Source organism: Cynocephalus volans, chromosome 5, assembly GCF_027409185.1.
Source record: "Cynocephalus volans isolate mCynVol1 chromosome 5, mCynVol1.pri, whole genome shotgun sequence".
Lineage (NCBI taxonomy): Eukaryota > Metazoa > Chordata > Mammalia > Dermoptera > Cynocephalidae > Cynocephalus > Cynocephalus volans.
Window position 1 is genome coordinate 47229726 of NC_084464.1, and position 10270 is coordinate 47239995.

The following is a 10270-nucleotide window of genomic DNA, read 5'->3' on the forward strand; positions in this document are numbered from 1 at the left end:
CTGGACACATTATTTCACGTATGTGGTTCTAGTTTTAAGATTTACAAAATCAGAGAACTAAAAATCCTTTCCCCCTATACCACACCATGACTAAATGTAGAGTATTCTTAAAGCAAACCTTGTCCCTGACTAATCTGGTAACTAGCAATTTGCTTTTGCAAAATAACTGGAAGTCATCAAGAGTGCAGTCAGTCAGGAGTCATGGAACAGAATCAAGTTACCTGAGTCAGGTGGGTCTTGAACTTCTGACACAGTACTCTAACCAACTTACTTAGACATTCCAGCTACTTACAAGGAGGCTGGGGAGGGAGGGAGAAAAATTATAAAGAAAAACTATTAATTTAAGACAAAAACAAAAATAAAGTACCTCTGAAATTACAAGTAAATGGGGCCGTTCACTGACATATTTTCAGGAATCAAAGTTGTATAAGATGTAATATTCAGTAAAATAACTGCTAGGTTATCTGTAATGCATACTTGCAAATAATTAAGAACACAAATAACTCTAGGTTACTCACAGTAGTGAATGGAGTAATAGCAGTGAATGGAGTAATAGATAATCCAAAGTACACATATCTGGCTTTATAAATAAAGCATATGGTCTAAATAGATAATCCAAAGTAATGTATATCTGGTGTTAAAAATAAAGTATATGATCCTCTATACTTTCATAGTATACTTTATACCTCCCAAATTACAGCTTGATTCAAGCTAATTACAAGATTAATTTCCAAGTGGTAATAGAGATGAGGACAGATGGTCTGAAAGACTAGACTTCTAAAAAATCACCACCTCCTTACATCAGTTGAAAATATAACATTTTATAACACATTCACATCAGTTTCACAAGGAATAACAAAACTAAGGCACACAAAAAAGGAACATTTAAATTCCTACTGCATACTAAAGGTAAACACACACACACAAACTCACACTAACATGCCTTGGTCACCAAGTACTTACAAAATAAAAAATTTCATAAGACACATAATAGAAAATGGAGCAAGAGGTGAGGTAACCTACCACTTTAGTTCTAGAGAATCATTATATGCTCTCCCCATACATCAGGTAGCCTCCAAAAACAACACACACCCTACACACACACTCACATGCACACGCACACACACCCACCCAATCTGGTATTATCATTCAGAAGTGTGATCTAAGAAGGCCTTTGAAATGTGTTATATTAACTCAGAGAGAATTAAACCAAATACAACACCACATAACATGAAATAAACGAAAAAATGCAAAGAAAATAATGCATCTAAAATTAAGAACTAGATGTAGAATTTTTTTCTGAATACAAATTGTCTAAGAGCTGATTTCCAAGACCGTTTGCAGTTAAACGTTAGTACAAGATCAAAGTTCTTAAGGCTAAGCCTCACTTGCAGAAGCCCTCTACTGGCGTTTCTACTAGGCTTTGACCAACTTTTGTGCTCCCGGCAACAGCGCTAAACCACTGCTATGCATCCTGCTGATAAAACTGGACATATGGCACTTAACACACCAAACGAGAATCACCAACAACTTTAGCTAAAGAACTCTCCTGTCACTATTGCGATGTCCACTCCAGAAGGCTATTTGCATTCAGCGTGAGAATCTGAGGTTTAGACAGAAGAGAAGCAGTAACAGATACCGACTGTATACACAGTGATCTGCCAGCACGCAGCAAGGCAGGCGACGCGCCTTGCAGGCTCAGGAAGTTGACTAACCAAGGGGAAAGCTCCATGCTCTCTATAAAAGGGAGCGTGTGGTTGGCAGAACCCAAAGTAAACACGGAAAATTCATTCAAGAATTTCCTGAAGGCCTACCGTGCAGACGTAGAGGCACGTTAAGACGTTGGGAAGCAGGTAAAGAAACAAGACTAGAGTTCACAAACAGACTGATAATGATCTACCAGCTCCGGTGGGAGGCCCAAACTAGGGGAGCTTGTGCCTCCTCTGTGGAGTTGGAGAGGAAAGGTACCGGGCGGGCTCTGGTCGTCCTCCAAAAGCCCTTTCCAGCAGGCCTGGAAGCTCCCTTCCACATGGTTCCTGGAGAGAGACCCTCCAAGCCGTCCTGAAGCCATGTGGCTGGGGCCGCAGGGTGCCCAAACCCGGTGCACATTCAAGACATGAAACCAGAGCAGAAGAGGTGCCGGAGGAAATCCAAAGAATGGGATGTTGGGGTACAAGACTCACTTCCTTTGGGCTTTGTCCTTCTTGGCCTTGGTCCTTTTCTTTCGGGCCTGGAGCGCAAGCACTGCAGAAGAGAGGGATGGATGAAGGGCGAATGTGGAGGAAAGGAGGCCACCAAGGTGAAAGTGGAGACCTAGCAGGGGCGCCAAGCCCGGCTGAGGGGCCTGCCTGAGGGGAGGCTGCGGGGTGAGCGCCCCGGCTTCGGCGAGGCGGCCGGCCGGGTGCCTGGTGGCCCACGGGGCGCAGAGAAGCGCCCGGGCAGGATGCACCGGAGGGAGCTCGGGCCGGGTCAGGGGGCGGGCTGGCGGGGGTCTGCCTCGCCCGCCGAGGGCCGGGCCCTGTAGTGGCCCCAAGGCGCGAGCTGGACTGGCGGGGAACAAGGGGCGGTGACGGCCGACTTCGGAGGACGCCCGGGCAGAGGGGCGCGAACCGCCAGCCCGGAGGCGGGGGTTTAGGGGCGGCGCCACCTCAGTGGAGCGGCGCCGCACGCCCGGGGACCGGACGGCGGCGATTAGGCGAAGCTCCCGGCGCTGACCCGGGCCTCGCCGGAGCAGCCCTTGCCCCTCGTGGCAGAAGCCGCTCCACCGCTCACCTTTCCGCTCCATGGCGAGACCGGTAAACGCCAGGCGCCTGCGCACTCGAGTGGCGGTGACTCTGGCTCCCGCCGCGGCCCAAAACCAAGCCCGCGCACACCCCGCCCCCAGTCCCCGCCCCGCCCCCGCCCCACGACGCCGCGCGCATGCGCGTTGGGCGCGGCGCCTACCACCTGCTCCCGAGGAGGAGGGGGGCTGTAAGAAGTGGGAGGGGGCAAAGGGGAGAAAGGCATACCGAAGGGGTGCTTGAGGCCAATGCTTAGAAGCCTGGCTAGTTTTGTTCTGTTTGTCGGATGGTATCCCCTTAGAAAAAGCGCAGAGCGAGGCATTGAGGGCTCCCCACATGCTGAGTCAGAGCTGTTCAGTCAATTGGGAGCTGCCTCAGTTTCCTGATCTGTGAAATGGATTTATCAGGCTTATTCTACTTCCTTCCCTGAGCTATTGTGAGAGCCATTTGAGATACTATTTAAAGAAAATGGAGAGAGAGGGGGTGGGAAATTACATGTGAGAAAGGAAAGGAAGTAGGAGTAACGCAAAAGAAAGACTGGAGGGAAGGTACCTGTGACCCTATTGTCACTTAAAAAAGTTCGAAAGTGAATTTTCTCTTAAAATTTCAAATTTAAGTGAAATCTGTAAAGAAAGAAAGGGGAAGGGAGAGTAGGAACGTTTGATGTTTTCTCATTTTACCACTTCTCATTTTGATGTTCATGACGACTTAAAGACATTTTGATGTTCATGTTCTCTCTCAACTACTCAACTCTGCCCTTGAAGCTCAAAAGCAATCATAGAAAATATGGGATGTTTGTGTTCCTATAAAGATTTATTGATGGGCAGTGAAATTTGAATTTCATATAATTTTCGTGTGTCATGAAATATTCTTTTGATCTTTTTTCAACCATTTCAACCATTCTTAGCTCAGGCCTTAGTTTCCTAACCTCTATTGTAGAGTACTGCAACTGGTCAGGGTGGAAGCTCTGAAGACCCTTGCTCTAAAAAATAGGACTCCAGGAGGGAAGACAGACAATCAATTGAGAAAGGAAGATGCTAGTGCAATAGTATAGCACAAGTTGAGCATAGAGGCTTGGGTGGGACTTTACTGAGCAAAGTAACTACAGTAATTAAGTCCAGCAAGAGAGGAGGCAGCTTTGGAGCTGGGTCTTGAGAAATGTATAGGATTTTCATAGGTGGAGAAGGAGATGTCAGGCATTCCAAAATCAGAAAATCAATTGAGCAAAAAGGCACAGACATGGGAACTTGTGGGTGGGGGCTGGGATTGAGGCTGGTAATGACTGAAGCCATGAAACGGAAGGTGAGGCTGAAAGGGTAGGTTGGTCTAATTTGGAATTTAGATAATTAATATCTGTTGCATGGAACTTGAATGATAACATTTCTGAGCATATCGCAAAAGGAATTGGCCAAGGAAGACTGCAGCCCAGTCTCTTCCCTACTCTAAACTTGAGAATAAAAGGAGAGTTGGGGCAGAAAGTGAAGCCCTGTAGTCTGAGGATTGTGCTAGCTCAGGAAAGCCACACATAGATTAGAAAAGACAGGAGAGAGCTTGTGGCTAGGAAAAATCCCAGAACTGGGAAAGTACTGCCCACCAGAAAGTAAACTCTCAGGGTAAGGACCCTGTCTAGGTTTTCCTTGAAGTGTCCACCTTGCCTAAATAGTGTCTGGTGCTTAGTAGATGCTCAAAAATTTGACTAATAAAAGAATAAGTGATCTGTATAGTTTATGAGAAACATCAGGATGAGAGAAAGAGAGAACACTGAGAGGGGCGATATGAGAGCTATGCTAAAATCCAAGTGCGTTTCTACAGATCCATCAAAGAGGAAATATGTTCAGCTTGGCATTATTCAGTCTTACCTATTCTGACTGAGTGACCCTTGCTTCTCTAAGAGCTTGCTAACCATCTGTTTAATAACTCATTTGAGAATTTTTCCAGAGTCAATGTTAAGTTCACTAGACTGAGTTCTCAGAATTGACCATTTCTCCTTTTTAAAATCTATTTTTCTCCATTCTCCCATCATACTTTGGTTCTGCAAACTTTTTCTAAGGTCGCTATGATTGTTCATATAAGTAAGTTTGTTTTTCCTCCTATTCTAAAGCCACCCCCTTTTTTCTGTTTCTTGCTTTAAATGTAGCTTTAGAAATCACTTTCCCCCCCAAGTTCACGGCTTGGCCTAATCTAGATTTTACCCTTCCTGGAATTATTCTTAAAAGTGGTAGCTATTCTTTGGTATTCTTTTTCAATTACATGCACGCATGTAAGCACCCCTGCTGTTTTTCTACAAGTCCTTTTAAGATGGAATTATTCAGAGAGCATGAGCCGTTGTATATTTGGATGCTCAAGGGCAGTGTCAGAATTTAATTTCTAAAAAGATCCCATTCCTCTTAAGCTAACTTCTTTTCTTAAGACTACCCTGCATTTTCCGTAATGCTTCTTTGAAATCTCATCACCTAAAGTTGAGTTCACATATTTCCTCACACTCAACATTCCCTGCCTTGATCACACAAACAATTACACTTTGTCCCAAGTTTTTATCTGAATTAAACCTAAAGTAGCACGTCCCCTTAGGGTTTCCCCTACGTCCTACATGATGAAATGGACAATAGGAGAAAGTGAAAATATATCATATGCTTTATTTTGAATGAGATAAGATTTCTAGTAGCTGTCTGCACAATTGGAAAACCCCAGCAGAACTTTATCTTGCCTTTGTGATAATTTTATGAAGTATATTGGGAAAATATAATTATGTTCTATTCCTAAGTATCAGGAAACACAAGGTACATTCAAAAGGATAATTGATCGGATGAAGGTGTGGATAGGGTTAAGGCAAACCAGCAAGGGATGGTGAGGCATCCAGAGACTAGCAACAGCAGGAATTTTTACCACCCCTAGGCCTGAAGGGACAAGGGAAGAGGAAGCATTACAGAACCCAGTGAGAGCTTGTATTAGTTGGCTAGGGCTGCCATACAAAGTATCACAAACTGCGTGGCTTAAATAGATATTTATTGTCTCATAGACTAGAAGTCTGAAATCAAGGTATCCGCAGGGTTAATTCCTTCTGAGGGCTGTGAGGGAGAATATTTCAGGCCTCGTTCCTTGCCTTTTAGATGGTCATCTTCTCCCTGTGTCTCTTCATGTTGTCTTCCTTGTGTGAGATCTCTCACTGTGTCATATTTCCAATTTTTATGGATTAGCACTCATCCTAATAACCTCATTTTATTTATTTATTTATTTATTTTGTCTTTTTCGTGACCGGCACTCAGCCAGTGAGTGCACCGGCCATTCCTATATAGGATCCGAACCTACGGTGGGAGCGTCGCCGCGCTCCCAGCGCCGCATTCTCCCAAGTGCACCACGGGCTTGGCCCCTAATAACCTCATTTTAATTTGATTACCTCTGTAAAGACCCTGTTCTACTTGGGATACGTTCTTCGGTACTGGCGGTTAGGATTCCAACACATCTTTTTTGGAGAGACAAAGTCCAACCCATAACAGAGCTGTAACACTAAGAAAGGGCTGCCTGACCGCAGCTGTACCCTTTGATAAACCCAGCAGGGTGAGAGAGAGCAGGGAAAAAAATACCCAGCATCTTTCTTCTCTCATTCTCTCAGGCTACTGTCCCCTTTTGAAAAACCCAACTGGAAGATAGAAGGCAAGGGAGCCCAGGTGATACAGTGCATATGAGCCAGCCTCCCAGGGCACAGAGAAGGGTGGAGAAGGGTGGAGAGCAGATCTGGAGGGCCAAACGGAGAACATCCAGCACAGCCTGTCTGGGCAGTTGATACACCCAAAGCAGCTAGCACTTTCCAAGCAGGGAAGTTGGCCTCTTTTTTCCCTGATCTTTGGAGAAGCTTGAGAACTGAAGTTGCTTGGAGATATCCCTCTTTCTGGCTTTGTTCTATAAAAGCTTAAGCTTCACAAGGAAATTGTGTTGGGGTGAAAGGTTGGGGTGAGTAGGTAGAGGAGATAAAGAATAAAGGCCTTGGCTTGGTTGGGTGGGAATAGAGGCAGTAGCTAGGAGGAAAGGGAGCGGATTCTCTAAGAATGTGGAGATTACGTTACAGAAATTGGTGGTTCCTGAGGCAGGTAGGGCCCTTGTTCTCCCTGAAAATGTTCTGGGGAGGCAGCAAGGGAGATGGAGTCTCCCTTATACTTTGTTATGCTGTTCAAAGCCTAATTTATACCACAGGTGTTAGTAAAATGGGTTTTTGATGGTGAAAAGAGTTGCTTTTTAATTTGTGTAATGTTAGCAAGGGCTGTCATTGGCAAAATTTCTGGTACTCAGTTACTCTGAATTACTTTGTTGTAACCGCTTTCTGATTAGAATATTTGCTAACTACTCCTGACATGGAAAATGCTGATTACAACCCAAGCTGCACATGGTTATAACTTCAAGTAACTAGTACCTACAAATGTCATCCTATCTTTTCTAAAAGTTTTATTTTATTTATTTTATTTTTTTAAATTTTATTTTGTCGATATACATTGTGGTTGATTATTGTTGCCCCTTACCAAAACCTCCCTCCCTCCTCCCTCTCCTCCCTCCCCCCCAACAATGTCCCCTCTGTTTGCTTGTCGTATCAACTTCAAGTAATTGTGGTTGTTATATCTTCTTCCCCCGCCCCCCCCCCCGGTTTTGTGTGTGTGTGTGTGTGTGTGTGTGTGTGTGTGTGTGTGTGTGTGTGTGTGTGAATTTATTTATTTATTTTTAGCTCCCACCAATAAGTGAGAACATGTGGTATTTCCCTTTCTGTGCCTGACTCGTTTCACTTAATATAATTCTCTCAAGGTCCATCCATGTTGTTGCAAATGGCAGTATTTCATTCTTTTTTATACCTGAGTAGTATTCCATTGTGTAGATGTACCACATTTTCCGTATCCACTCATCCGATGATGGACATTTGGGCTGGTTCCAACTCTTGGCTATTGTAAAGAGTGCTGCGATGAACATTGGGGAACAGGTATACCTTCGACTTGATGATTTCCATTCCTCTGGGTATATTCCCAGCAGTGGGATAGCTGGGTCATATGGTAGACCTATCTGCAATAGTTTGAGGAACCTCCATATCATTTTCCATAGAGGCTGCACCATTTTGCAGTCCCACCAACAATGTATGAGAGTTCCTTTTTCTCCGCAACCTCGCCAGCATTTATCGTTCATAGTCTTTTGGATTTTAGCCATCCTAACTGGGGTTAGATTGTATCCCAGTGTGGTTTTGATTTGCATTTCCCGGATGCTGAGTGATGTTGAGCATTTTTTCATATGTCTGTTGGCCATTTGTATATCTTCCTTAGAGAAATGCCTACTTAGCTCTTTTGCCCATTTTTTAATTGGGTTGCTTGTTTTTTTCTTGTAAAGTTGTTTGAGTTCCTTATATATTCTGGTTACTAATCCTTTGTCAGATGTATATTTTGCAAATATTTTCTCCCACTCTGTTGGTTGTCTTTTAACTCTGTTAATTGTTTCTTTTGCTGTGCAGAAGCTTTTTAGTTTGATATAATCCCATTTGTTTATTTTTCCTTTGGTTGCCCGTGCTTTTGGGGTCATATTCATGAAGTCTGTGTCCAGTCCTATTTCCTGAAGTGTTTCTCCTATGTTTTCTTTAAGAAGTTTTATTGTTTCAGGGTGTATATTTAAATCCTTAATCCATTTTGAGTTGATTTTAGTATATGGTGAGAGGTATGGGTCTAGTTTCATTCTCCTGCATATGGATATCCAGTTATCCCAGCACCATTTGCTAAAGAGGCAGTCCCTTCCCCAATGAATAGGCTTGGTGCTTTTCTCAAAGACCAGATGGCAGTAAGTGTGTGGGTTGATTTCTGGATTCTCTGTTCTATGCCATTGATCAGTGTGCCTGTTTTTATGCCAGTACCGTACTGTTTTGGTTATTATAGCTTTGTAGTATAGCTTAAAGTCAGGTAGTGTTATGCCTCCAGCTTTATTTTTTTTGCTCAGCATTGCTTTGGCTATGCGTGGTCTTATATTATTCCATATAAATGATTCATTGATCTTTTGTATTGTTTTTTGGGTTTCAATTTCATTCAGTTCTGCTCTGATCTTAATGATTGCTTTCCGTCTGCTAACTTTAGGTTTGGATTGTTCTTGTTTTTCTAGTTCTTTAAGGTGAAGTGTTAGGTTGTTCACTTGCCATCTTTCCATTCTTCTGAGGTGAGCATTTAATGCAATAAATTTCCCCCTTAATACTGCTTTTGCAGTATCCCACAGGTTTTGGTATGATGTATCATTATTTTCATTAGTTTCAATAAATTTTTTGATTTTGTGCTTGATTTATTCTTGGACCCATACGTCATTAAGTAGAATGCTGTTTAATTTTCATGTGTTTGTATAGTTTCCAGAGTTTCGTTTGTTATTAATTTCTAGTTTTAATCCATTGTGGTCTGAGAAAATACATGGGATAATTCCAATTTTTTTGAATTTATTGAGACTTGATTTGTGACCTAATATGTGATCTATCCTGGAGAATGATCCATGTGCTGCTGAGAAGAATGAATATTCTGAGGTTGTTGGGTGGAATGTTCTGTAGATATCTGCCAATTCCAATTGGTCTAGAGTCTTGTTTAGATCTTGTGTTTCTCTACTGATTCTTTGCTTAGATGATCTGTCTAATATTGACAGTGGGGTGTTCAGGTCCCCTGCTATTATGGTATTAGTGTCTATTTCCTTCTTTAGTTTCAATAGAGTTTGTTTTGTAAATCTGGCTGCTCCAACATTGGGTGTGTACATATTTATGATAGTTATGTCTTCTTGATGCATCTGTCCTTTTATCATTAAGTAGTGTCCCTCATTGTCTCTTTTTATGGTTTTTAGTTTAAAGTCTATTTTGTCAGACATAAGAATAGCTACTCCAGCTCATTTTTCTTTTCTGTTTGCATGGTAAATCTTTTTCCATCCTTTCACTCTTAGTCTGTGTGAATCTTTATGGGTGAGGTGGGTCTCTTGTAGGCAGCATATAGTTGGGTCCTCCTTTCTGATCCAATCAGCCAGTCTGTGTCTTTTGATTGGGGAATTTATGCCTTTTACATTAAGAGTTGTTATTGAAATGTGTTGATTTATTCCTAGCATTTTATTGGTTGTTTGGTTGTCTTAGGTGTCTTTTGTTCCTTGCTTTCTGATTTACTGTTTGGTTTCTGTGTTTGTTGGTTCCTTAGGTTGTAGATAGCGTTTTTGTTTGCTTGTTTTCTCTTCATGGATGCCATTTTTATTATACTAGTGGGTATTGAGTTTTCTTGGGTTTTTATGGCAGTGGTAGTTATTTTTCAGGAACCAAACCCAGTACTCCCTTGAGGATTTCTTGTAAGGGTGGTCGTGTGGTAGTGAACTCCCGCAGTTTTTCTTTGTCTGAGAAATATACTATTTGCCCTTCATTTCAGAAGGATAGCCTTGCAGGGTAGAGTATTCTTGGCTGGCAATCTTTGTCTTTTAGTATTTTGAAAATATCATCCCATTCCTTTCTAGCTTTTAGGGTT

The 10270-nt window shown here is 42.6% G+C and overlaps 1 protein-coding gene across 4 annotated transcripts in view; it reads right to left on the reverse strand.

The window, feature by feature from the left end:
- Window positions 1-2837, reverse strand: part of SRPK1 (SRSF protein kinase 1) — a 64357-nt gene extending 61520 nt beyond the window's left edge. For 3 of the 4 annotated variants that reach the window (XM_063096784.1, XM_063096783.1, XM_063096785.1), the window contains exons 1-2: window positions 2773-2837; window positions 2184-2244 (exon numbers count right to left, since the gene is read on the reverse strand). In XM_063096784.1, the coding sequence (XP_062952854.1) occupies window positions 2184-2244; window positions 2773-2785 (74 nt within the window). In that variant the 5' untranslated portion in view covers window positions 2786-2837. Of the gene's footprint in view, window positions 1-2183 lie in introns of all 4 variants that reach the window. The other variant, XM_063096782.1, reaches the window with a different exon arrangement.
- Between the last annotated feature and the right edge of the window lie 7433 nt (window positions 2838-10270).